Genomic DNA, 27,971 nt, shown 5'->3' with positions numbered 1-27,971 from the left:
ATATTCCAGGATACCAGCTTTAAGGTTTGTCCATCAACTCTTGAGCTCCAACAGCTGCGTCTTTTGATGATAAAGATTCAAGGGCAGAGATAAATGGAGCAAGAGTCTCATCTGAAATTTTCCTAAAATTACGCTTTAGGGTATATGGAACAGCTTCCATATTAGTAGGGCAGAGGGCAGGGAGCGAAAGTTCTAATGGCACGGCAAGATGGTCAGTCCATACCAAAGGCAATGGGGGGCCGGTAGAAAGCCTGACATCGTTGGAGAATACCCCGTCAAGTATATGCCCAGCCTTGTGGGTAGAACACTTGACGAGCTGGATAAGATCACATGCTACTAAAGAGTCAACAAGCGATATGGTGTCTTTTGAGTCAGCCACATCTAAATGGAAATTAAAGTCACCAAGAATGGTAAAAGCGGGTTTACCAAAATAGGGTTCTAATATTGTCAGTAATTCAGATGGAAAGCTGACTCTGGGACCAGGGGGTCTGTACACCAAAATTCCTGAGAACGAGGCAGAGGGAGAAAGGGTAATGCAGAAATAAAGGGCTTCAAACCGATCGCAGGGCATTGAGAGAGACTTTGTCAGGCAGGAAAGGGAGGATTTACAAAGAATGGCAATACCTCCTCCTCTACGCAGAGGTTTGTCCTGCCTGTAAAGAGAATACCCATCAGGGATGGCCAAAATCAGGTCATGTCCTGCGGAGTCAGAGGCCCAGGTCTCTGTAATAAATACCCAGTCTGGCTGTCGCTCATCAACAAAGTCATGAAAAGCGATATTATGCTTGATAAGTGATCGAGCATTAACCAAAAATCCAGATCTCATGGCAGCAGAAGGAAATGCAGCCGATGAATGAGAGATTATAGTGCCTATCGGGGATGTGTAAAAAGGGGCAGTACAAGCCCAGCATCTGGCAGAATGCAAGATCCCCTCAGGAGAATAACGATGGAGGCAAGGCATGATGGCAGGTCTAAGTGCCATAAGGTCTGATCTTGCATACCTGATATCAGCCGAGCGATGAAGGGGAAGGTCAGAGTCCAGTCCCGCCCGCAGCTCGTCCTCAGCGCGGACGGGCGCAGACGGGCTGAACTCTGGCGTAACTCCGGCGTAACTCCGGCGTCAGTCCGGCGTCCCCGCTGCGCGTACCTGCTGCGCGTCTGCATGACTAACCTTTATGTCCGCCTAACAACACAGAAGTAGGACTAAGGCGCGCGAGAAATGCTCAACTCAATATGGCCGCACGAGTCAGGGGCAGGGACCCGCAAAATGCGGTGAGTATTTCCTTTTAAATGCAGGTTAGAGTGTCAGCAGTGCAAGTATGCGAGGCCACTAATTTAAAATCAGGGGGTAAGTGAAAAAGCAAAAGTAAACCAAACAGACAGAACAGGTCGTTAAAACGAAGAGCTTCAGCAGACAAGCGCTGCAGAGAGGCGGAAGCGCTGCAATAGAGCGAGGCTGCCCAGAACTGCCTACCTTTATGTCCGCCTAACAACACAGAAGTAGGACTAAGGCGCGCGAGAAATGCTCAACTCAATATGGCCGCACGAGTCAGGGGCAGGGACCCGCAAAATGCGGTGAGTATTTCCTTTTAAATGCAGGTTAGAGTGTCAGCAGTGCAAGTATGCGAGGCCACTAATTTAAAATCAGGGGGTAAGTGAAAAAGCAAAAGTAAACCAAACAGACAGAACAGGTCGTTAAAACGAAGAGCTTCAGCAGACAAGCGCTGCAGAGAGGCGGAAGCGCTGCAATAGAGCGAGGCTGCCCAGAACTGCCTACCTTTATGTCCGCCTAACAACACAGAAGTAGGACTAAGGCGCGCGAGAAATGCTCAACTCAATATGGCCGCACGAGTCAGGGGCAGGGACCCGCAAAATGCGGTGAGTATTTCCTTTTAAATGCAGGTTAGAGTGTCAGCAGTGCAAGTATGCGAGGCCACTAATTTAAAATCAGGGGGTAAGTGAAAAAGCAAAAGTAAACCAAACAGACAGAACAGGTCGTTAAAACGAAGAGCTTCAGCAGACAAGCGCTGCAGAGAGGCGGAAGCGCTGCAATAGAGCGAGGCTGCCCAGAACTGCCTACCTTTATGTCCGCCTAACAACACAGAAGTAGGACTAAGGCGCGTGAGAAATGCTCAACTCAATATGGCCGCACGAGTCAGGGGCAGGGACCCGCAAAATGCGGTGAGTATTTCCTTTTAAATGCAGGTTAGAGTGTCAGCAGTGCAAGTATGCGAGGCCACTAATTTAAAATCAGGGGGTAAGTAAAAAAGCAAAAGTAAACCAAACAGACAGAACAGGTCGTTAAAACGAAGAGCTTCAGCAGACAAGCGCTGCAGAGAGGCGGAAGCGCTGCAATAGGTGCATGGCCTACCTCTCAACTCACCCCTGACCATCAGGAATCTCCCTGCCTTGTCTGACTTGGAATCCTGGAGGAGGAACGGAGTAGAGGAGTGAAATAGGATCGCCACCCCATTGTGTTTCGTGTGTGTGGATACATGAAAAATCTGTGAATATGCCCTGTGGTTCAATCGCTGTTTGTCTTTTTTTGGTAGATGGGTTTCTTGCAGGGCAGCTATTTGTACTTTGTTGTCCATTAGGAACTTCCACATGCTATGCCTCTTATGGGGGGAGTTTAGACCCCTTACATTTCAGGATAAACAATTGATCGACATGGATCATACAGAGGGTCTCCCCCTTTCCTCTCAGCGTCTGCCCATAAGAGCCATAGTACCCTTACCCCCCACCATCATGTTCCAGTTCCTGCAGTCTAATCGGATTGCGCTGTGATACCCAAACACACTTAACATCAACATATGTAAACAAGAACATTCAGCTATGAGGTGCTCTATCCCAGAAGAGAACCTCCACATGAACATCTCCTGGGGCGGACCCATTACCGCTGCCCAGGCCTCCCTCGTAGCTAGTTAGTAGAACTTTAAGATTAGCCATTGCTCAATGTCAGCTTAAGAGACTAAAAGATATATATTTTCCTCCTCCTGCCTATAAGCCCCCCCGACCCTTGTGGAGGCCAAGTAATTCATTGTCAATTTCAAACGGAATCGAGCCCCTTTGAATCTTTAGCACCACAAATCCTTGTGAATCTGTACCTACAGTTTTTATTTGATTCAGACCACAGAGTCTCTTTGTGTATCACCCTGTCGTTTTCTTGCTGCCTCTTCTCTGTTGCAGCCATGGGTCCCCATTGCATCTCCCCAGTTGCGATTCCGTCCCTGTGCCCCCCGCTCCCGTCGGCTGCTTCTAGGAGGAAATATCGATTCCCAGGATGGATGCTGCTTCCTAGATTTCCACACAATGAAAGCTTTTATTGTCCAAGGAGAAGGGCAGGCCGAAGGGAAATGTTTAGCGGTACTTTATTTTGCGTTCCCTTAGAGCTTCTGTGATCGGTCAGAACTGCTAGTGACTTGCAAGCGTAGCTTGGGCCACATCCTGAAAGAACCAACAGGAAGCAAGCATTCTGGAATTATATCTTGTCTAGAGCACAAGCTTTCTGTAGAATCAGTTCTTTGGTTTAGAAGTGTGAGAAGTTGGCCTGATATATGATGCTCACTAGTTCTAGTGATCCCCTTGTATCAGTCCAAACAACCCTTATGGTGATTGGTTGTAAGTCAACCTTATAGACCAGCTATCCTAATGGTAGCATGGACAAAGCAGTCTTAGGCTAAACTCTTTTGGCATGTGAAGCCAGCTGTTTTACCACATATAACCCCTTGAATACCAGATGAAAGGACACCACACAGGTTGTTATGAAAATAAACAGTATATTTATTAATAACAAACACCTCTGAACTCTTTATGAGATCAGAGGGCTAAGCACATGATAATCTCTTAGGAAAAATACGATAAGTTGCACAAAATTACAATGGTGCCCTAGGGGCACGGCAAACCATATACTAAGTAAATGGTATAAGGAAATCGATAGAAGGAATGGAGCTGTCCAGAGGCTGTAGGACCGCTGGGACTACGCTATCCTAACTTTAGGTAAGTAATAGGAGACCCACGGGACGCGGGTGCAGAGTGTGAACTCACACGCGGGATGCGTAACAACGTCTATGGACAGTACAGTTCAAGAAAAAGGTGAGTACGGACAATCCTGACTAGTTAGGACTAAAACGACTGTGAATCTGGACACTAGGAGAGTCAATCTACCCTTGAGCACCGAAATGCTCTCGTTACCTCACCCACGGGCTGCGGGTGCATAGGTGCGAAGTCGTGTCGGGTTTCTGCGTTGAAGTCTATGGAGCCTGGAAGAAAAGATGCTGCAGGCGACCAGGAGGAAGATGTCCGGTGTGATCCAAGGGTGGATCAGGGATGCTGAAGACCTGAAAGCAGAGGGGACAATGTTCAAAGGCACTAGCCAGTGACTGGAGTGGAACCAGGAAGGAACCAGATGTCGTCGTCGCGATCAGGTGAAGAGTGGACGCTTGACTCTGTAGCCACGTGGACCAGGAGGTGTCTTCGACGACCAGGATGGAGGCACGAGCTGTCCCATGCAGGCTCTCGCTGTCGGCGGTGTCTGTTCCGGATTCGGCGTCAGCAGGCCTTGGCAAAGGCAACCCACGCGGTGAGTAGAAAAGGCGTCTGGTGCGGACTAGGAGAGTCCGGGGTGCTCCTCTTTTGGAAGGGAGCAAGGGCCAGTCTGGAGCAACCAGACCAGCAGGGTAGTTTTCAAAGTTGGTCGTCTAGGAGGCCACTAGCCAGCCGGCAAGTGACCAGACAACGAATCGAGCAGCAAACAGGCAGAAGGGCCCCACGCAGATCTCGTGGAAGCTGGAGGGCTGATCTTCGGTGCAGGAGCTGCTCGGGGCTAGGGCTTCTCAATCCCCAAAGCACTTGGTCGAGTTTACCTCGGGAGTCGTGCTGAAAGCGAAGTGCAGGTTCTTTCAAGATGGCCGGTCCCACGTGTCTCGTCGCACCCACGGATCTCAGCTGTGCTGCAGATGTGAGTTGAGGTCGGAGAGGTCTGGGAATCCGGGTCTCGTCGGGCTCTGAAGTCTGGATCCTCGAGAGAAGACGACAAAGTGAAGCCGCTGGACGCTTGATGGTGCCTGCAGTTGCAGGGTGGACACTCCTTGCCCACAAGGCAGATTCTTCAGTCTTCTGTGGAGCAGAACGTCAAAGCCCAGAGTTTCTTCTTGTAAAGTTGTTCAGGATAATCTAATTTGGAATGGGACCAGCTCCTACCTTTATTCCCCTAAAGGGGGCTGCACTAGTGACTAGGTCCCTCCCCTGGGTGGGACCAGGAAGGGGGGTGGTTACACCCCCTATCCTTTGTCCGGTTTCGCGGCAGAGCTGGGGCAGGGCTGCCCCAGCAACTGGTTTGAACCGGTGTATGTACAGGGCACCTTGTGTGCCCCAGGCATGTCTCATTCCTTTCCGGCCTGTCCTACCCAATACACAACATCCTGTCTGGGGTGGTGCTAGCACCTCCCAAGGCAGGAAACCCTTTGTCCAAGCCTCTCTCGCTGGAAGGACTCCCAGCAGCAGGAGGTCAGACTTGTGTCTGTGGTGGCAGCATCCATTTTGTGATGCCAAGGCTCGAGTTAACTTTAACCGGGGTTCACAGTTACATACATGTCGTGTCCCTCTAGAAGGGTGGAATGCTACCCCCGTCACCAGAATTGGCGAGGGGGTAGTATTCCAATTCGTATGACTTCTTACTCGACATGTTTTGATAATGCTATACCAAAGTTAGCATTCAACCGCGAGGATTATAATGCACTTAAGAGTATATGGTATAGCGTTATCATGGAACAGCTATTAGGACTTGGTTCCGCAAGCTGCAGACGGGCTCAGCTCATGCCAGAGCACCATCTCACATAATTCCAAGCACTCTGCCTTCAGGATTGATAAGGCCTGCCATAGGAGTGACTGATAGGAATATATGTGTCCATTTTGGGGTTAGATATAGGTATACTATATCTACAGCAAAGGGTGATTACACCACCTTGCCCCAGCTGTCTTACCAGCCAGTTGTGTCTGTTTAGATGGCCAGCCAGGGGTGGCATAATACATGCTTCAGCCCCTGGTAGGCCCTGGGTACACCTATGCCCTGGGTACCTAAGGTACACTGTACAGGGACTGATAAGGTGGCCCAGTACCAATTGGTATATGCACCTAAAGTACATGGTTGTCACCTGCTGATATTTGGCAGCCATTGACGGCTTGGTTGAATGTTGGAGACGGGGAGGGTTAGTGAGGAACGGGTGATGGACTTGCAATGCTCTGTTAGACTGTAGCTGAATCGTGGGAAATTGCTTGCTATGTTGCGGTGCTTGTGTGCTGAGACCTGACTGGTGAGCTGCTCGTAGGGGCATAATTGCTGGTGTGGAAATGATTGCGCCTTGCCCGGTGACATGGCTCTGGTCCCCCCCCCCCCGACTTCTCGATCCTGCCCCTTCTCTCATTGTGGCCTCCCAGATATGCTTCACTGACAACGACTAGAAAATGCGCATATGATGTGTCCAGATGTACCACAGCACGGAACTTTGTTGATTTCGTTTCACATGTTTGTTTTCCAGGTTTTTCTTATCTCATTTATACTACACGTAGGCATATTGGAAGTCATGTACGAATATGTATGAAAATTGTCTGAACATTGTGCTCAGACGGATCACTCAGATGCTGCCTGCCTCCGGGTTGTTGGCTGAATAGCGGTGTACTGACTTGTACGTTTGAATAAAAGTCTTTAACCCAAAAAAAAACTAAAAAAACATGGTTGTCAATTTAGAGAGAGAACAGCGAGGCTGTGGGTCTGATTAGCAGGCCCACAGCCAGGGAAAGTCGTAAACCAGTGAAGCAAAAAGCAAAAATCTGGGGTGACCATAGGATTGCAGACCCTACTCTCCTACAAGAAGGAGCTACATTTCGCCAGAACATCCCTGGGTTTTCTGGAGTCTCCTGGTGGTCGCAGCCCCATCCTGTGGACCCTTTTGAGCTGTAACTCCTGCCTTTCTCTCCCAGTACTGTTGCAAACATGCCCATCATGAAAGCCTCCAAGTCAGGACCCTCACAACCTTCCTCTAGACCCCTCACCCGGGTGTTGTTGCAACGAGAACGAATTTCAAGGTCCTCACACTTAAAGTATCTTGGCCCTAAGATGGCTACGCAAGTCAGCAGATCCTTCTGCAAGAGGTTGCACGCGATCAGCCAATTCCTGGCACGTCGCCTCAAGATCCAGGATACATGCCCCAATTGAGTCCACATCTGCCTGTAGGGCCACCAGCTTTCCTCCCATCTTCGCTTTAAAAGTGTCGAACGAAGCCCCCATATCAGCCTTGATATCTTCTCGGAGCTCTTTTTTGAACTCCCTCAGGACGCTATCAGGTCTTCCCTCGTAAGCGCCATGTCACCGCTATTAGAGGCCCCCCCCTTCTTTGTCCCCACCCAATGTGGACAGGGCGAAGTAGTTGGAAACCTTAGTGGACTGCACTTTCTTTGGCGGCATATGGGCCAGGGCAAGGAGTCAGCTCAGGGCCCCCCTGTAGCAAGCTGATGAAGGGGAGCGGTGCTAAATCTCAGAGAGAGGTTGAAAGGATCTCGCCATTTCACTGCACTGTCTGGGGCCCTCTCCTCGCAACATGTGGGGTGCACCACAAACAGCCCAAACGCCAGGAGCACGAATTGGACTCTTCACAAGGTCTGAACTACCATTGAAGTGTAGTAGACAATCTTGGGGTCAGTCACGAGGCTGTCTTGGGAGGACTGAGGCCCCTTGACCAGCTCCCAGGCTCTCCAGTTGATGCAGGCAGGTCAGGACTTCCCCCCGCTCCTGTATGTATTATGCTGGGAGAAGGTCATCCTCTTACATGTGTGGGCCTCCAGACCTCCATTGGGGGACCCAGCGGGGAGTTTGTTGTAGACGAGTGGGTCTCATTGAGGACCAGTCGTATCTCTATCCCCGGGCGGGCCTTGCGCCATTTTCCGGACTCAGCTTGACTCCCCCAGTACAGTATTGGTGCAGCCGTATAGGGACCCAGCTCTAAGGCCTAACCATGAGGCCATGTTGACATGCTAAATACTGTCTGACCCCCTCCATCTTAGGGTGAGGCTCGACCTGAATGATTAGGCCACGAGGCCCCCGTACACCAGAATGCAGCGAGACGAGCAGTGGGACTATCGGAGAACTCCGCATCGGGGTGTGGGCCCCCTCTTCTCACCTCGGGGACCCTGCCGCGTTGTTGCTGTGGAAGCCTGAATCGCAGTGAGGATCGTTCTGCCTTGGAGTCTCTGGGCGGGTCCATGGAACGGGCAACGCCAGCTGCTGGTCAATGTGAGCAAATATATCTGCCCCCTGCCAAGCTCCTCCATGTAGGTCGCTGCCCATTTCGAGGAGTCACCCCGCCATCTCATTGCAGGAGTCGGCGCACCATTTTGAAGTAAGCTCTTCGGTCCCGGTTCCCGCCGCTTTCACCCCTTCGGCATGGAAAGGGGCTCTCAGAATATCAATTGCGGGTCCCCCCATCGTCCAGAACAATGGGGGGCCCAGTTGCGGGTTTTGGCAGGAGGTAAGAAGCCCCCTAGCTGGCTAAGTGTTCCAAGCCTGGCGCAGAGCCGAGCAGAGTTACGTCTGTCAGTATTGTCTCTTACTTTTTTCAGAGCAGGAAATGAGAAACTACGCATTTCTTAACAGCTTTTTTGTGTCCATTTCAGAGATATAATAGGGTTGCCCCTTGGGTCCATCTGCAAGAGTTTTTAAGGGTTCTGATTGTTGAACTTCTACTACATATGGAGGAGTTTGTGAGTTTACTCTCTGACAGAGCCTGTTCTCGCTCTAGTAGTGATGCACAAGTTACTACTTTTGTAACGATATATCTGTAAGAGACATTAGTTAGTGATAGATTCCTTATCTTAGAATGTCCCCAGGCGTCAGACTGGATTCGGAATTTTTTTGCGTAGCAGTACCCATGAGCGTCGGTAGGTGTCGTCCGCGGCTCCCCGTCCGTCATCGGCGTCGTGGGCGCCGTGATGACGTCGTCGGAGTACTTAGACGCCGCCTCCGCGTGCGACGTCAGTTCTTATACACAGCTTTTCCGCGCCAGAAACGCAGAGCCATGATAAAAACCAACACTGGTGTCATGAAACTAGGGCCCTGAAAGGGGATGACCATAACCCTAGATATTGGTTCGCAGAACGGGGAGGATGGGTGGGTCGGTAAGGAATCTATCACTAACTAATGTCTCTTACAGATATATCATTACACAAGTAGTAACTTGTGCATCTGAAAGAGACACGTTAGTGATAGATTCCTTACCTTAGAATATATACCCCGGTGGTGGGTCTGCGAACCAATAATCACACCAGAAAGTCCTGGAGGACGGAACGGCCAAAGAAGCCATCCCTCCGGACTTGGCTGTCCAGGCAGTAGTGTCTTGCAAACGTGTGCAGCGAGGCCCACGTAGCTGCCTGACAAATGTCCTGCAAGGGGACTCCCCGGCCCAGAGCAGTAGTAGTTGCCGTGGCCCGAGTGGAATGGGCTCTCAGCCCAACAGGAGGTTCCCTTTTAGCCAAGGAGTAGCATGCCTGGATGCACAACACGATCCACCGAGAAATGGTCAGTTTGTGCACCTCCCGTCCCTTCTTAGCGCCCCGTAACCAACAAAGAGTTGGTCATCCACCCGGAACTGGCGTGTGCGATCCAGATAGAATGAGAGCGCACGTTTTGGGTCCAGATGGTGGAGCCTCTCTTCCTCTATCGAGGGATGCGGAGGCGGAAAGAAGGTGGGCAAGGTGATGGACTGCCCGATGTGGAAGGCTGTGACTACCTTGGGCAGGAAAGAGGGTCTTGTCCGCAACACAACCTTGTCCGGATGGACAGAAAAGGAATGGAGGTTTGGAAGAAAGAGCCTGGAGCTCACTCACTCTCCTGGCAGAGGTGATGGCAACCAGGAAAGCAGTCTTCAGAGTAAGAAGGCGGAGAGGACAGTTATGAAGTGGCTCAAAGGGAGCGCACATCAGGTAAGTAAGTACAAGGTTCAAGTCCCACTGGGGCAGCACGAATGGAACAGGAGGGAACATGTGTGTGATGCCCTTCAAAAACCTATTTACAATGGGGGACTTGAACAAAGATGGTTGATCAGGTAGCCTTAAGAAGGCGTAAAGGGCAGAAAGGTAGCCCTTGAGAGTGCCCAGAGCAGAGCCCTGCTGGGCAAGAGAAAGAAGGAAGAGGAGAACCTCAGAAAGGGGGGCAGAGAGTGGATCCACAGCCTTTGCTGTGCACCATGCCACAAATCTGTTCCACCTGCAGGCGTATACCGACTTCGTGGAGGGACGCCTGGCTGCCAGAATGACGTTACAGACTTCAGGAGGCAAGTCAAATGGCCTCAACTGTCGCCGCTCAATCTCCAAGCATGGAGGTGGAGACTGGACAGGTTCGGGTGGAGGACCGTCCCCTGCTGCTGCGACAGAAGGTCCTCCTGAAGAGGCAGACGAACTGGGGGATCGACTGATATACTGAGTAGCTCTGGATACCTGTACCTTCTCGCCCAGTCCGGAGCCACAAGGATGACTTGGGCCCGGTCGCGCTTGATCTTCTTCAGCACTCTGGGCAGAAGTGGTATAGGCGGAAAGGTGTACAACAGACCGCAACTCCACTCGCGACGAAAAGCGTCTCTGAGCGAGTGCCGCCTTGGAAATTCCAACGCGCAGAACAGATGACATTGCGCGTTCTCTTCGGTGGCGAATAGATCAAACCAAGGCTCTCCCCATTGCTGAAAGAGGCATTGCGCCACGCCTGAACATCCCAATCATCAGAACGTATATTTTGTTTAATTACATCCCCCATAGAAACTCTAAGCACATTAAGGACATTTATAACCTCAGTGGGCCCATGAATTTGAAAACGAACAGCATCCCATACAATCCCATCTAAGACAGGCCAAGCAGTGATGTTAACAAAAGCCAAGTCTCTCTTCAATCTGTGTGATGGGGAATGGGGAGCCAATGTTCCATTGATATGTCGAATGCATGTTCTCTCCTCGACATAGTGTCCATTGACAAGTCGAAAAAAATATACCACAAAGCCAATTAACATGAAAAGGTAAATTGAAAAAAGCACCAACCAAATGTAGGTCCAAGGGGGAATCAAAAAATGTTTTTTAAACAATTTAGCCAAAACAGAGACCTTAGAGGGTTTCTCGTTGTTAGTGAATCAGTGTCAAATGAAAATCTGGATTCTGTAGCCAAGCGAGTTTGCAAATCAGGCATCGATAAGTCAGTTGGGTAAGTGTAGTCACTTTCACCAAGTTGAGTACCAGGCGGTGTACTTAATAAAGGACAAGAAACTGCAGGCATCTCGAGGGCAACATCAGCCACAGGATCAGAAGCCGGGGCCAAAGAACAAGTTACTTACCTTGGGTAACGATATATCTGTAAGAAACAGTAGTTAGTATTAGATTCCTTACCTTAGAATATCCCCAGGCGTCAGTCTGGATCCGGAAACTTTTGCGTAGCAGTACCCCTGCGCGTCGGTAGGCGTCGTCTGCAGGCGTCCCCTGCGGCTCCGCGTCGTCGGCGTCGTGCGCCGTGATGACGTCGCTGGAGTATATAGACGCCGCCTCCGCGCGCTGACGTCAGTTCTTTGCACACAGCTTTTCCGCGCCAGAACACGCAGAGCCATGTGAGAACTAACACTGGTGCCATGTGAAACTAGGGCCCTGAAAGGTGTAGGAAGGTTGATCCCTGACTATGGTTGCCCCCAACTTTTTGCCTGGTGTTTTGCTGGTTTTCTGACTTAGTTGACCTGAGGCCCTGCTGTTCAGGACCTCAGGCCCACTGCTCTCTCTGTAAAATGGATTCCATGTACCTTAGGTACATATCTAAATTGGATACTGAGCCACCTTATCAGTCCCTGTACAGTGTACCTTAGGTACCCAGGGCATAGGTACCCAGGGCCTACCAGGGGCTGCAGCATGTATTATGCCACCCCTGGCTGGCCATCCAAATCTGACACAACTGGCTGCACGACAGCTGGGGCAAGGTGGTGTACTCACCCTTTGCTTTAGATATAGTATACCTATATCTAACCCTAAAATGGACACACAGATCTCCTATCAGTCACTCCTATGGCAGGCCTTAACAATCCTGAAGGCAGAGTGCTTGGAATCGTGTGAGATGGTGCTCTGGCATGAGCTGAGCCTGTCTGCGGCTTTCGGGATCCATCCCTTAGCCGTTTCCATGATATCGCATACCATATACTCTTAAGTGCATTATAATCCTCGCGGTTATGTGCCAACTCTGGTATCGCTTTATCAAAACATGTCGAGTAAGGTGTCATACGAATTGGAATACTAACCCCTCGCCAATTCTGGCGACGGGGTTAGCATTCCACCCTTCTAGAGGGACACGACATGCCTGTAACCTATAACCCGGTTAAAAGTCAGACAGAGCCTTAGCATCCACAAAATGGATGCTGCCACCGAGACACAAGTCTGCCCTCCTGCTGCTGGGAGTCCTCCCAGAGCAGGAGATAAGGACAAAGGGTTTCCTGCCAGGGGCAGTGCCAGCACCGTCCCAGACAGGGTTTTGTGTATTGTAGGTAGGCAGGGCTTTAGAGGAAGGTGACTGCACGTGGCACCCCGGTGCTCACTGTGCATAGGCTGGCTGGAACCAGTTCCAGGGTCACTCCAGACCCTGTGCTGGGGAAAAGCCCGCCAAGGAAGTGGGTGTAACCACCCCCCTCCTAGTCCCACCCATAGGGCAGGACTTAGTCGCGTGCCAGCCCCTTTTTACAGGATAAAGGTAGAGACTGGCCCCCTTCCAAATCAGATCATCTTTGAATCCTGAAACTACTTTCTGCGAAAGGAACTCAAGACTTCTTCCTAAGATTTCTCCCTTGTGACTAAGGAGTAGTCACCCTGCATCCGCAGGCACCATCTAAGAACACTGCGGTCTGCTGCAAGTCCTTCCTCCGGAATCCGACTGCCCAGCTCGACGAGAACCGGCTTCCCTGGCACCTCTGACCTCTACCCACCTCTACAGCCCAGCTGAGAACCGTGGGTGCGACGAGACCTCAAGGGACCGGCCATCTGCAAGACTGCACGACTTCTTTCCAGCAAGCCCGCCGAGTAATCTACTGGTGAGTGCTTTGGGGTCCGAGAAGCCCCGACTCTGAGCAGCTCCAGCTCCGAAGTGCAGCCCCCCAGCATCTCCACGATCTGCGTGGGGCCCTTCTGCTTTCCGCTGCTCACCGCGTTGTTTGGCTACTAGCCCGTTGGCTTGTGGCCTTCCTGACGACGCCCGACGACATTTCTGCTGCTGGTCTGGTTGCTCCAGACTGGCCCTTGCTCCCTTCCAGAAGAGGAGCACCCTGGACCCTCCTGGTCCACTCAAGACGCCATTTTGAGTCCACCGCGTGGGCTTGAATTAGCCAAGGCTTGTTGCCCAATCCTGGGTAACTTCGACGCCAACGACTTCATCCTTCGTGGGACAGCTCGCACCTCCATCCTGGTCGCCGACAACGCCTCCTGGTCCGAGAGACTGCAGAGCCCAGCAGTGCCCACTCACCTGACTGCGGTGACTTCGCCCGGTGCCATCCTGGTGCCCACTTAATCACTGGCTAGTGATTCAAGAACTTGGTCCCCTCTGCTTTCAGGTTTTCTTCTTCCTTGATCCAGGCTTGGATCCAACGAACTTTCCTTCACTGGTCGCCTGCCAGCAACTTCTTCCTTCCAGGCTCCTGGTCCGGCAACGAGATCCCCGACGTCTTTTCAGACCTATGCAGCTGCAGCCCCTGGGCTAGGTAACTTCGGCACTCCGGTGTCCCAGCATAGCCTCACTATCCAAGGGTCAGGATCCACTGTCGTTTTCTCCCTACCAGGTCGGGTTCGCCCGTGAACACTAACTTTGTGAATTCTAGCTTCCATAGACTTTGTCCCGCATCCCGCGTGAGAGTGCACACTCTGCACCCGAGTCCCCTGGGCCTCCTAGTAGTAATCTAACGATTCCCTAGTCCAGTCCTAGCGATTCCAAAGCCTATTAGAACTGTTACTTACCTGCTAGTAATTCGCATTCCACTTTTAGCGTATATGGTTTTTCGTGCCCCTCGGGCATTTGTGTAACGTGCTAACTTAAAAGTATTTTCGTAAGAGTTTTGTTGTGTGCTTAGCTCCCTGTCTCATAAAGAGCCAGGGTAGTCTTGTTATAAATAAATACACTGTTTATTTTCATAACAACTTGTGTGGTGTCCTTTCACTGGGTGTTCAAGGGGTAATGTGATGGTAAAACAGCTGGCTTAACACGCCCTCTAGAGTCTTAGCCTTAGACTGCTCGTATCCATGCTACTAGGATAGCTGGTCTATAAGGTTGACTTACAACCAATCATCAATAAGGGTTGTTTGGACTGATATATAGTGATCACTAGAATAGTGAGCACTGCACATCAGGCCAACTTCTCACAAAAGGGATGTCCTTAACCCTAGGTATCAGTTCGCAGAACGGGGAGGATGGGTGGGGCGGTAAGGAATCTAATACTAACTACTGTTTCTTACAGATATATCGTTACCAAAGGTAAGTAACTTGTTCATCTGAAAGAAACAGGTTAGTATTAGATTCCTTCCCTTAGAATAGATACCCCAGCAATACCAACCCCGGTGGTGGGTCTGCGAACCAATACAATCCTACACCAGAAAATCCTGGAGGACCGAACGGCCAAAGAAGCCGTCCCTCCGGACTTGACTGTCCAGGCAGTAGTGCCTCGCAAAGGTGTGCAGCGAGGCCCACGTAGCCGCCTGGCAAATGTCCTGCAAAGGGACTCCCCGGCCCAGGGCAGTAGTAGCCGCCGTGGCCCGAGTGGAATGGGCCCTCAGCCCAACAGGAGGCTCCTTCCGAGCCAAAGAGTAGCATGCTTTGATGCACAGAACGACCCACCGAGAGATGGTCCGTTTCTGTACCGCCCGTCCCTTCTTCTCACCCACGTAGCCAACAAACAGTTGGTCATCCACCCGGAACTGGCGTGTGCGATCCATATAAAATGAAAGTGCACGTTTTGGGTCCAGACGTTGGAGCCGCTCTTCATCCTTTGAAGGATGCGGAGGCGGGAAGAAGGAGGGTGAGGTGATGGACTGCCCGATGTGAAAAGCAGAAACAACTTTGGGCAGGAAAGAAGGTCTAGTTCTAAGAACCACCTTGTCTGGATGAATGGACAAGAAAGGAGGTTTCACAGAAAGAGCCTGGAGCTCACTCACTCTCCTGGCAGAGGTGATGGCAACCAGGAAGGCCGTCTTTAAAGTCAGAAGATGTAGAGGACAGGAATGAAGCGGCTCAAAGGGAGCGCACATCAAGAAAGTCAGAACCAGGTTCAAGTCCCACTGAGGCATCACGAACGGAACAGGTGGATACATGTGCGTGATGCCCTTCAAGAATCTCAGTACAATAGGGGACTTGAACAAAGATGGCTGATCAGGTAGCCGTAAGAAGGCGGAAAGGGCAGAAAGGTAGCCCTTGATAGTGCCCAGAGCAGAGCCCTGCTGGGCAAGAGAGAGAAGAAAGAGGAGAACCTCGGAGAGAGGGGCAGAAAGGGGATCCACAGCCTTTGCTGTGCACCATGCCACAAATCTGTTCCACCGGCAGGCGTATACCGACTTTGTGGAGGGACGCCTGGCTGCCAGAATCACATCACAGACTTCAGGAGGCAAGTCGAATGGCCTCAACTGTCGCCGCTCAATCTCCAAGCATGGAGGTGGAGACTGGACAGGTTCGGGTGGAGGACCGTCCCCTGCTGCTGCGACAGAAGGTCCTCCTGAAGGGGCAGGCGGATCGAGGGACCGACTGACATGCTGAGTAGCTCGGGATACCAGTACCTTCGAGCCCAGTCCGGAGCCACAAGGATAACTTGGGCCCGGTCGCGCCTGATCTTCTTCAGCACTCTGGGCAGAAGTGGTATAGGCGGAAAGGCGTACAACAGACCGCAGCTCCACTCGCGCCGAAAGGCGTCGCCGAGCGAGTGCCGTCTTGGAAACTCCAACGCGCAGAACTGATGACATTGCGCGTTCTCTTCTGTGGCGAATAGATCTAACCAAGGCTCTCCCCATTGTAGAAAGAGGCCTTTCGCCACGTCCGAGTTCAGACGCCATTCGTGATCCACCGAGCACCGACGGCTGAGTTCGTCCGCCCTGGCGTTCAGAGAACCTGCCAGGTGTTGAACCGTCAGAGTCACGCCCTGACGTTCCAGCCATTGCCAGAGGCGCAGAGCCTCCTGACAAAGGGTCCACGACCCCACTCCGCCCTGCTTGTTGCAGTACCACATGGCGGTGGTGTTGTCCGTGAACACCTGCACCACACTCCCGTTGACAAAGGGGAGGAATGCCTTCAGTGCTAGGCGAATCGCCCGCAGCTCCAACATGTTGATATGGAGCCGGGACTCCGCCGGAGACCAGATGCCTCTGATCTCCGCCTCTCCCAAGTGGCCTCCCCAGCCCTGGAGGGACGCGTCCGTCACAACCACGTGCTCCGGTTGGGGAAGGGAGAGGGATCTGCCTCTGACCCAATCGCGGTCCGTAAGCCACCACTGCAACTGTCTCGCAGTGCCCTCCGAGATCAGGACATGGTCGGATAGGTTGCCCTGATGCTGGGCCCACTGAAACTTCAGGTCCGACTGCAGAGCCCGCATCCGCCACCTGGCGTGATGCACCAGAAGGATGCAGGAGGCCATCAGTCCCAGAAGCCGCAGCGTCAACCTGACCGAGACCCGGGATAACGGCTGAAAGATGGGAATCAGAGCCTGAATATCCCGGACCCGCCGTTCCGGAGGATAAACCCAAAACTGCGCCGAGTCGAGAACCGCTCCGATGAAAAGGAGCTTTTGAGAGGGACACAGGTGTGATTTCGGCACGTTGATGGAAAACCCCAGCTCGTGCAGGAGGTCTGCCGTCATCTGGAGGTGGTGGACGACTGTCTGGGGCGAGCCCGCCTTCAACAACCAGTCGTCGAGGTAGGGGAAGACTGAAACCCCTAACCGGCGCAGATGAGCTGCGACCACCGCCATCACCTTCGTGAACACCCGTGGGGCGCTGGTAAGGCCGAATGGGAGCACGATAAACTGAAAGTGCTCGTGGCCTACCGTGAACCGCAGGTAACGCCGGTGGGCCGGCAGGACGGGGATGTGAAAATACGCGTCCTGCAAGTCCAACGCTACCATCCAGTCTAGTGGGTCTAGAGCAGCCAAGACCTGAGCCAAAGTCAACATCTTGAACTTCTCCTTCCGGAGGAAGCCGTTGACGTTCCGTAGATCCAAGATAGGACGCAGGCCCCCCTTGTCCTTCTTGGGTACCAGAAAGTAGTGGGAATAGCAACCACACCCTACTTCTGGCCCAGGAACGCGCTCGATGGCCCCCTTGGCCAAGAGGGCCGTAACTTCCTCCTGCAGAAGTGTCAAGTGGTCCCCCGACACACGGTGGTTCTGCGGTGGCATGGCTGGAGGAGTGGTCTCGAAGGGGAGGGAGTAGCCCCTTTGGACGAGCTGCAGCACCCACCTGTCCGATGTGATAGTGCGCCAGCGGGAGTGGTGATGGCGAACCCTGCCACCCACTGGCGTCACATGGGCCTGAAAGCTCGGACTAGGAGGATTTGGAGGCTGCTGCGGGGGGAGGTGTGGCCTGACCTCGCCGCTGTCCCCGACCGCCACCACGGCAGAATCCACATCCGCCACCGCGTTGAGAAGTGTTCTGCGGTGCGTGGCTGGCAGCACGTGTGGGACCGCCCCTTCCGTGGCCACGAAAGGAGCGAAACGAACCCGTTTGCTGGCGCTGGGTCGAGAGACCCAAGGACTTGGCCGTGACCCTGGAGTCCTTGAAGCGCTCAAGCGCGTTGTCCGCTTTGTCGCCAAACAGGCGACCGCCATCGAACGGCATGTCCATCAAGGCATTTTGGACATCCGTCGAAAAATTGGCGGATCTCAGCCAGGCGTGGCGACGAATCGCCACCGTCGTGGACATCGCTCTGCCCAGCGAGTCGGTCGTATCAAGACCACACCTGATGGAATACCTCGCCGCGTCTCGGCCTTCAACCATAGCCTGGCCGAGCTTGTCCCGTACCTCCTGCGGGCATTGCGGCAGACACTCCGCGACTGTATCCCACAGAGAGTGGGTGTAGCGGCCCAAGAGGCATGCGGTGTTGCAAGACCGCAGTCCCAGACTCAGGGACGAGAAGACCTTCTTGCCATACTGGTCGTACCTCTTAGATTCCCGGTCGGGCGGGGCCGACGGGAACGTGGATTGGGAAGTGGAGGCCTGGATCACCAGACTCTCAGGGGTGGGATGGGTGGACAGGAACTTAGGGTCGTCCGGACACGGACGGTGGCGCCTGGCAATGTTCCTATCAACAGGCGAACCTGAAGCGGGCCTGGACCACGTGCCCAACAGAACGTCCGTCAAGGCTTCATTAAACGGCAGCAGAGGCTCCTGTGGGCATGACTGCGGTTTGAAGACCTCGGTGAGGATGTTAGGCTTCACTTTTGCGACGGGGAGCCCAAGGCTCAAGGCCTTGGCAGCCCTCATCAGCACCACAGAGTAGGCAGCCCCAGCCTCCGATGCCACAGTGGGAGGCGAGACAAAACCAGGGTTAGGAGATTCGTCCAGACCACTGGCATCACCCAAGTCACCTGTCCAGTCCACGTCGTACTGACACTCGCGTGACAGAGGGTCCTCAGACCCCTTCCAACCCTCTCCATAATCTTCATCATCACCATACTCGGATTCAACGATGTAGACCGGCTCCTCGGGGTCAATGGGCCCCATCGGCGCCGGACTCTGCGTCGGACGACGCCGGTCCGACTCCGCGTCCGGAATCGGAGAGGGAATGGGGGTGGCGCCGCCCGGAGCCGGCGCCGGAGCCCCGACGCCAACCGTAACCGGCGTCGGAGTCACGGCGCCGCGCGGAGGCGGCACCACGGGTTGCCCCGATGGAATCGGCGCCGGAGAGGCCGGGTGACCAGCCAGCGACGACCCTGAAGGGCCCAGCGGCGCCGGGGCCGGAGCCGACGGCGCCGGGGCAGGAGCACCCGAACCGCTCGGGCCCCCGAACGGGACCACCGGCCCACAGGCGCCGTAGGCCCCGTCGGAGGAGACAGCGCCCTCATGGCCATGAGGAACTCCTCTATCTCCTCGCGCGACGCGCCTTGCCCAGGGACCGACGGGTATGGAGCAGGCAGCGTCGGCGACCCACGCGGGGGTGGGGCCACCCGAACCCCGGGCCGCATCGCGCGAGCGTCGGGGGGGGGGAGTCGGGGGTGCGATGACGACGCCCCGACTTCTTGTGTCGCTTACCTGAGGAACCGGAGGAATGGTGACGACTTCTGGAGCGCTCGTGGCGGCTCCGCGACCGTTCTCTCGACCGCTCCCTCGACCTCCGGCCGGACCGGGACCGCTCTCGACGCGGGGCCGACATCCGGAGCTCGAGTAGCTTGCGGGACCGCTCCCGCCTAGCCTTACTCGTCAAGGCCCGGCAGTCGACGCAGGACTCGACGTCGTGGTCCGCGCTCAGGCACCGGAGGCAGAGTCGATGGTGGTCGGTGACCGACATCAGGCGGTCGCACCCGTCACAATTTTTAAAACCGGGCATCCTACCGGGACCTAAAGAAGTTAGAGTAATCAAAAAACCTTGGTCAAAAGACCGGAGTACTGCTCTTCGGATCTGCGCTAACTGGCGCGGAAAAAAAAAGAACTGACGTCAGCGCGCGGAGGCGGCGTCTATATACTCCAGCGACGTCATCACGGCGCACGACGCCGACGACGCGGAGCCGCAGGGGACGCCTGCAGACGACGCCTACCGACACGCAGGGGTACTGCTACGCAAAAGTTTCCGGATCCAGACTGACGCCTGGGGATATTCTAAGGTAAGGAATCTAATACTAACCTGTTTCTTTCAGATACAGAATTTCTCAAAATCGAAGGACATGAGACTGCTGGTGTCATACTAAGAAGAATCGGCCACTACTCTGTGTATCTTGACATTGTCAATGGAGATATACCCGTTTTCCTTACGACCTGGAAGTGGTGGTAAAATTACTGTTCTTATGCCCTTCACACCAAGCACCGGAACTGGAGCTCGATAAGAGGGACCAAATTATTTCTTGTTCTCGATCTTCTCTCACACCAATTCACCAACTTGGGGTAGCCAGCCAACTACCGGGATCTGCAACGCATCATCCGAGGTGGAGGGCAAATGTTCCTTTGCAAGACTGTCTCTGGTCTCTTGTAGATTCTGTAAAACATTGCAATGTTCATCTACGTCAAAGGAGGCAGCAACAGCCGCCTGGTCTAGACCGTCAAGGTCTGGTACAAACATCTTGATACCAAAGAGCATTTTGTATGGGGTCCGCCCACCCAGAGAACTTCTAGGGAGATTATTTAGAGCACGCTGAACGCTATTGAGGTGGGCCACCGATTCCTGCCAATGCCTATAACTCTAGCTGTCAAAGACTGCTTTAAATCTCGGTTCATTTGTTCCACAACACTATTACCCTCAGGTCTGTATGGAGATGAAAACTTGACTTGGACCCCCAACGAAGTCATGGCATCCTTATACACCTTAGAGGCGAAAGCCGGACCCTGATCCGAATGGAAGTTACCACAGGCAGAAATCCCTACAAAGACACGCAGGTCTTTTATGACAGTTCGTGAATCAGCGCTGCGGTGTTGCCACGCCCACACAAAGCGTGTGCATGAATCAACTGCTTCTAAGATGTACTTATACGCAGTATCAGAAGAAAAAGGACCGCAGTGATCTAAGTAAACACAACCAAGTGGTTTATTAGAAATGTACAACTGTGTTGGGGCGGATGCGCAGCAGTTGAAGGTTTAATCTGCTGGCAAACTTCACATTGAAGGACATAATCACACGTCTGTTTGTACAGTCCCCGCCACCAGAAACGTTGTCGTAACTGAGATTCAGTAGTCGAAACGCCCGCATGCGCAGACGTAACACCTTCATGGGCTGCAGTAATCAGCGCTGGCCTGCGCTTCGCGTTGGGAATTAACCTCTCACCAACGTCAGGTATTTTCACATAAGGAACTTCATCAGGACTTAAGTGGTATGAATACTTCGAAGGGAACCCCTTAGGATATTTACTTCCCTTCTCAGTCGCAGCAACAGCTGCCGAGATATCATCATCAATCTTACTTTTGGAACGTGTAACTGCTGCAACCAAATATGCCGATACTGCTGATTTTGCGGCCTCATCGGCCAATGAATTGCCAACAGCGTGAACTCCCATGCGCTGATGACCGAGAGTATGAATCACAAACACGAGTGGCAAATGCTCTTTAAGCTCAGCCACTCGGACCCAGATCATTTTATGTTTTATTGTGCTAACCTTGGAATCACGAAAATCATTCTGAATCCAAAAGAACAGGTTTTCATTGTAAGACTGGACACAGTAGTAAGAATCACTCACAATCAGAGTCGTCACACTAGGATCAGCGTACTCCAATGCAAGCATCAGAGCACGAAGCTCTGATAATTGTGCGTTGCAGTCCCCTAAAGTCTGCGTGTGCACGACCCTGGACTTGAACTCATCGTTCACCATGGCACCTACCACAATGGTGCAAGCTGAAACGTATGCGTGCTTAGACCCATGCGCAACTTGCGCTGAACCATCAGTGTATATGATGCAATGGAAATCCTCCAAAGGCCGCATAGTCAGTGGCGCAGGATGAACAAATTCATACTGCAAAAACTCTTGCGACTGTAGGGAGGCATCAAAAATAAATGTGACATCCGGAGACATCAATGATGCTGCCCATTGTATCCACCGTGGGTGCAAAGCTTTGGAATTAGGTACACTTGCTTTCGTCACTGCCTCTAATGCAGGATACGGGGTAACAACCAACATGCGTTTTCCCTGCGACAGTGTACGTTCCTTAAGATTCGCCATCTGCACTGCTGTCAAAACGTTTTCCACAGTGGAAAACCGTATTTCAGCCGAAGTGTACAAGTTTGACTTGTAAGCAATAGGTACTGTCTCTCCTTCGTTAAAAGTAAGGTAAGTGAAACCCACCGCCCCATGGATGATTCTTATCACCAGGTTGGTGTGGTTATCACGAGTCAGTAAGAATTTAGATTCTAGAATATCAGCCTGCAAAGATTGCAAAAAGCTGAATGTTCCGGCAGCCAGCAAGATTTGGTAACAGTAGGCTGTATCAAAGCATACAAAGGCTTGATACGCTGGGAATATTCAGGAATGTATGTACGCCCAAAATTCAAAAATCCCAGCAAGGACTGTAACTTTTTCAGAGTTGTAGGAGCGCGCAGTTGTGCACATTTCTTCAAGAAGTGAGGAGCCAATCCTCGACCGTCATTGTTGAGCTCTTAGCCCAGAAACAACACTGTGTACTCTGCAATGTGAGACTTTGCAAAGTTGAATTTGTAACCAAAGCCCGCAAAGTTACAAATTATGCGGTCAACGCGACACAGATGCGCCCAAAGCTCATCGTCTGTGAGATAGATCGCATCCGTGTCCACTCTCTCTAAGAGAGAGACAATGCGGGCAGCAAACACGCCTGGACTATTCTTATAGCCCATAGGTAAACGTTTGTATTGGCGTTGTTTGCCACCACTTGTAAAACTGGTCCATTGGGAACTAAGACCATCCAAATTGTGGGCAAAAAACCCATTGGAAATATCAAGTGTGGTTTTAAACCATTTATGCACAAGACCATCCACTAAAGCAGAGCCGTGGGTATTCTGTACTGCACAGGTACGACAATGCGAGTTCAAATGCCGGTAATCCAATACCAAATGGAACCAGCCGTCTGGCTTGGTTACAGTAAAAAGAGGGTTATTCATCGGTGACATACAAGTTTCAATTACACCTTGATATTCCAATTGTTAAGGGATTTCCGCAACGGAAGCCTTAGCTTCGCGTCGGATGGGATATTGAGGTTGAGGTTTTGGCATAGACCATAAGGGAATCTCTTGGTGTGGGGAAAATGTATCCCAACCACAGGCAGTACGGTACTGAGCCGGCGCAAGGTCTTTAGCCCACTCTTCTGCAAAATTCAGCGCATGCTCCTTTGAGACAGTGTGTGCGAAACTAGGGAGGATCACCTCCTCCCCTCTCGGAGCAGCGAGGACAAAAGGTGGGGGCCAGTCAGCCTCTGCTAACAAAATGTCATAAGTAGTCGTAAGATTTTCCCAAAATACCCCTTTTATGGTACGTTGTATGTCACCTTCAATTAAAAGGACAATGTTATAAAGCCTATCAGGGGGAGCTACTCTGGTATCAGCTGTCTCCACAACAACATACTGGTCAGTCGCTGTCACCTTCAGCAGTGGACGCAGGGCCTCTCGCACTATGGTTATCTCCGCCATGCTGTCCAACAACGTCAGCGCCCATGTCAGATTCCAAAGCTGCGTTCTCACTATCTGTGGCATATCTCGCTGTTAAAGCGGCAACTTTCTTTTACTGAAACTGGGGTATTTTCGGTGTTGAATCGTCCTGCTTGCCTGAACTGTCTTTCGGGCGGTGCTGGTCGCGTCCCTGCTGACCACCCCGACCTCTGCCGCCTCCTCCACCACCGGTCGATGAGGCCGATGAGTCCTGAAAAGAACGAGGAGAGCGTTGTTCAGAAACCTGTAAACGATCAGGAGATTTTATCGTCGCGTGATCGCGCAAATCATAAACACGTTCTGTAGGTGCAGGCACTGGAGATGCAGGACGTGACCCCTGTTTCTGTTGTTTACCCAGTTTTTTTTTTCCGGCCAATTTTGTTTCTTAGCCTTGGGCTGGTCGTCTGTTTCCGACTTTGGCCCTTGGGGTTGTTTTATCTCTTTTGTAGAGAAAGGCTTGACACCCAAACTATTACGGCCCACGGTTTTATAAGCCGCCGTAATAATTCTCTGTAACTGGGGAGGTTTATCGGCATCGGGCACCGCCTGCAAAGAATTAGACACCTGAAAGCTTACCGCATCTCCATTGAGATTCGCAAGTACGAGATCGAAAACTATGTCAAAACTGCTGCAGAGCCGCATACCCAATTCAACCGCTGCCTCAGGTCCGTGCTCATCTGGTAAACAACCTTTACAACGCGGTCAAAACACCGCGGTGCCAGCACAACGCAGATTATACAACGCAAGTCGTTACCACGACTTGCACTGGAGGTCGCTCTAGACTAAGGAATAGTAGATTTACTATTCCAACACCTTCCCTACTGTACGTAGGCTGGAGTTGGAATAGTAAATCATACTATTCCTACGTCCAGCACCCTACAGCGCAAGTCGTGGTAACGACTTGCGTTGTAATAGCCGCGTTGTGATGTACCGCGATCATTTTGATCGTGTGGTAACATCATACATCCGCTCATCTTGAACACGCTTAATGACTGAGGGAAGGACGGTCATTGACGGAGTGCCGAAGCACCTCGTGTACACCGCCGCAAAAATCTTACCCCAAGATTCACAGTCACCTGCCTCTGGTATCAAGTCTTTAGGCAAACTAATTGTCAGAATCCTGTGTTTCTCAACATGAGTCGTGTTAGGAAATACTGCTTCCAGCTGGTCAAATTTCTCTGCAAGCTAGAAAGGCATGCCATCCTTATCCTGGGGGCGATTGCCCATCACTGCATCAACCATAACAGGACTCAGCTTCATACCGCTCGGTCCGGCTGGAAGCGCCGCAGCACCTGGGGCCCCGCCCGGGAGATTGCGGGTAATGTATTGCACTAACGACCGAATGACACTAATTGTGCTGTATGTAGCAGCCGTAAATCTGCAACGGGAACCGCTCCATGTCTAGGATGCGGTGTAAATCCAGCTAAAACAGGCCAGGTAGCGCCTGGAATGGACAAAGGACCTAACCTTGAGCCTAACAAAGTGTGGGGTAGGGCGCCATTAAACCAAACTCGATGCTGCCAAGCATTAATCGGAACTTCCTGGGTCCTATATGGAACATATTCCTGTAGCACGGCAGTAGGAGCATAAGTGTTGAACACACCAGTATTTGCGTTCACAGCCGGGAAGGTCACCCACGAATAGAAAATTTCGTATGGGTAAGCTACTTCCGCACTCACTACCATAATAACCGCCATGCCCTCTAACCCAACGTTATAAGTCTGCAAATGATTGCGAACCGCAATCCGACAATGTTGCGGTATGTCAACGTCAGCCATAGTGACACAGTAAGAAAGAGGTACAACAAAAACTACGTAGCACAACTGGGTAGTAATTCAAAAGGAAACCGTTTGAAAAGATTCAAGCTTGAAAAGACCTATGTAACTATAGGTAGGTTTGTCCGACACTACTATTATCCGGAAACAATAGTGAAGGGGGTTAAGGACTGATATAAGCACTACTCAAGCGTCATGTAATAAGACCACCAACGTTGGGCGCCATGTCGCAGGGATTCTGCTCCTACTGAGAACTGTGCATAGAGACTTAGAACCTCAGTGAATTAGGGTGTACCAAAACTCACCTCAGTATCTAAAATCCCCTACCAGACTAGCAATCAGTGTCTGATTGGTTCTTCCATTCCCCCAAAGATTAGACTACCCAGAACATGGACTTAAAACACCTCAGGTAACGTGGAACACATGAACACTCTTTTGTTATACTAACATACCAATCCAGAACGAGGAGTAAATGAAGACACGTGCAAGTTTGAAATATTTATTTCTAATGCCGTGTTCTCAGGCGCAGTATCTTAGCTAATACAAGCAAACATATCATAAGCAACAAGGTTATCAGCATAGTTAATAGTCCATAAAATACAAAGGGAGAAAGCATGTTAAAATGCTAAAGGGAAGAAGACTAAATGTCACCTCAGTCTTACCCTCCCTTGCTAGTATATTATATTATATCTAAAGAAGGTCTCTTTGGGTTTTAGAAGGGCGGCCCCATACCTCTGGTCTTAGTAGAAAGGGATCACATCCTCTTCTACCCCAGCTCTCTGCATGCGAATATTCATCAAGTGTGTGTGCATGCTCTACGCAGTGCATTATTAAACGCGCCAAAAGCCAGAGTTGGCTACAGCTGCATATGTGTTATGTCTAGGGCGTGCGCTGATCAGACCGAACAACAACCACTGTGTCGAAATAACCTTGAAGGCCTCGGCACTCACTGTTCAGACATAGCTTACCAAGCAAAGCTGATACTATAGGAAAACATATTATTCTTCTGTGAAGCAAAATCTTCTACTAGGCTCAAAGCATTAATAACAATATGTGCCGTGTGCAGAAGCAGCAGAAAGGAGAAATGGCGTTTAAACTGCTAATAAGATCATGCTAACTTAACACAGTGTGAAGGCAAAGCCTATCTACATGACAATATCATGCTTTTACAATATTATTTTATAATGCTCTTCGTACTGTACGCTTTGTACTTTACCGCAAGTATTACAATTGCAGCAGTTCATTTCTTATGCTTGAGAAAAAAGACTGTTCAATAAATATTTTAGTGAAAACGCCCATCTCTCTATTTCTCTGCACCTCTGGTGAAACGAAGCATGCGCGATTGACTAAGTGAAATAACTATCTATTGTTTCCGCGACTCTAGAGATATATTTCTTATTCTTGGGAAACAAAGTTGCCATGTTTTAAGCGGTTGTCAGAAACTAATCCCTTCTTGTTCATTCGAGAAAGTTTCTAGTGACCTCTGAGCTAGCTGGCACACACACAATTAAGTTTAGTGTATTCGGTAGAGTCCTTGTCGACCTCAGTCCTACGTCTAAACTACAGGATACACTATTCAAATGGGCAGAGCCTATTGGGAATATAGGAACTACACTACTACTACACTACTTTTTAGCCCAGTCCTTCAGGGCCTTCTGTAAAGCCTTGGGGTCAGTGAAGATTCGCGAGTGACCCTGATGATTAAGACAAAGTCGAGCCGGGTACAGCATGGTGTAGTCTATATTGTATTCTTTTAGCTGCCTCTTCAGCGGCGCAAACTGTCATCGCGAAACTGTCATCGCGCCTCTTGGACCCTCAAGGTAAAGTCCGGAAACAACGAAAGTATGGAACCTTCATAATGTAGGATCTGTTTCTCCCAGGCCACTCTCAGTGCCTCGTCTCTGTCGCGATAGTTCAGTAATTTTGCAGTAATCGGCCTTGGGAGAGCACCAGGCGGCGGGTGCGGGCCAAGGGAGCGATGTGCTCTCTCAACAACAAACATGGGTGAGAAGGTGTCACTGCCGAGGAGTGTTACCAGCAACTTCTCAACAAATTGCTTTATGTTGCCAGTTGATGTCGACTTTGGCAGGCCCGTTATTCGCAGGTTGCTGCGCCGGGTCTTCCGCTTTGTCCTGTAGCACCTGAATCACCTTGCCCAGCGGTTTATGGTCCATATCCAACGTTGTCTGCGACTCTTCCACTTCGGTGATATGGCTCTCCGCCATGTCAATGCGTTCTGCTTGCTCGTTGAGTCTCTCGGACATTCTATCCATGCGGTAGGAGAGAGTCTCCATCTTAGTGCCCAGGACTGAGAGAGAATTCTGTAGGCCTTTCTCCATTGTCGTGAGCATGGATCTGATATCACCTTCTGGTTCTTCCGGAGGCAAATCCTGGCCACTGTCTCCTTCATCTGCGATCGCCTCTCGCCCCCTGGGGTTACGTTGATCAAACGTTGGTTTCGGCTGCGTTTTGTCAACTCTGTCCATCTTCACCTGCCAGGTGAGGGTACGGAGGTCAAAGACACACTAGTGTACAGTCAGTAGTCGCCGTCCAGATGGGCGAGCCAGCAGCACAGAGTTTGGGTCAAGCCACCCACGCCAGCCACCACTGACCGGGTACTCCACTAGGTCAGCAACGCAACAATCGAGGTTGCGCCAATCCCTGCAGTACCAAGGGCCCAGAACTCAGATGGTACAATGCACTCCCTAGCACGCTGACACACAGGCTGGGACGGGCCCCATGCACCACCGCAGACAGGGGCTTCAGCAGATCAACTTCGTCCTCAGTGCCTCAAAGGGGGGGGCACAGTACCTGGTGCACTGGATCTGACAGCCTGGGGCAGCAGCGCCACGCAGA

The 27,971-nt window shown here is 51.6% G+C and overlaps 1 protein-coding gene across 1 annotated transcript; it reads right to left on the bottom strand.

The window, feature by feature from the left end:
• Window positions 1–19: 19 nt before the first annotated feature.
• LOC144762754 (uncharacterized) lies at window positions 20–27,601 on the bottom strand. Its single transcript, XM_078648005.1, has 3 exons — window positions 27,173–27,601; window positions 20,998–22,087; window positions 20–504 (listed from the first exon to the last, which is right to left on the bottom strand). The coding sequence occupies exons 1-3, from the start codon at window positions 27,599–27,601 to the stop codon at window positions 20–22; spliced, it is 2,004 nt and encodes a 667-aa protein (XP_078504131.1).
• Window positions 27,602–27,971: the final 370 nt, after the last annotated feature.

Source organism: Lissotriton helveticus, chromosome 6, assembly GCF_964261635.1.
Source record: "Lissotriton helveticus chromosome 6, aLisHel1.1, whole genome shotgun sequence".
NCBI lineage: Eukaryota > Metazoa > Chordata > Amphibia > Caudata > Salamandridae > Lissotriton > Lissotriton helveticus.
Note: the sequence above shows the minus strand (reverse complement) of the source record. Positions and strands in the feature narration are given on the sequence as shown.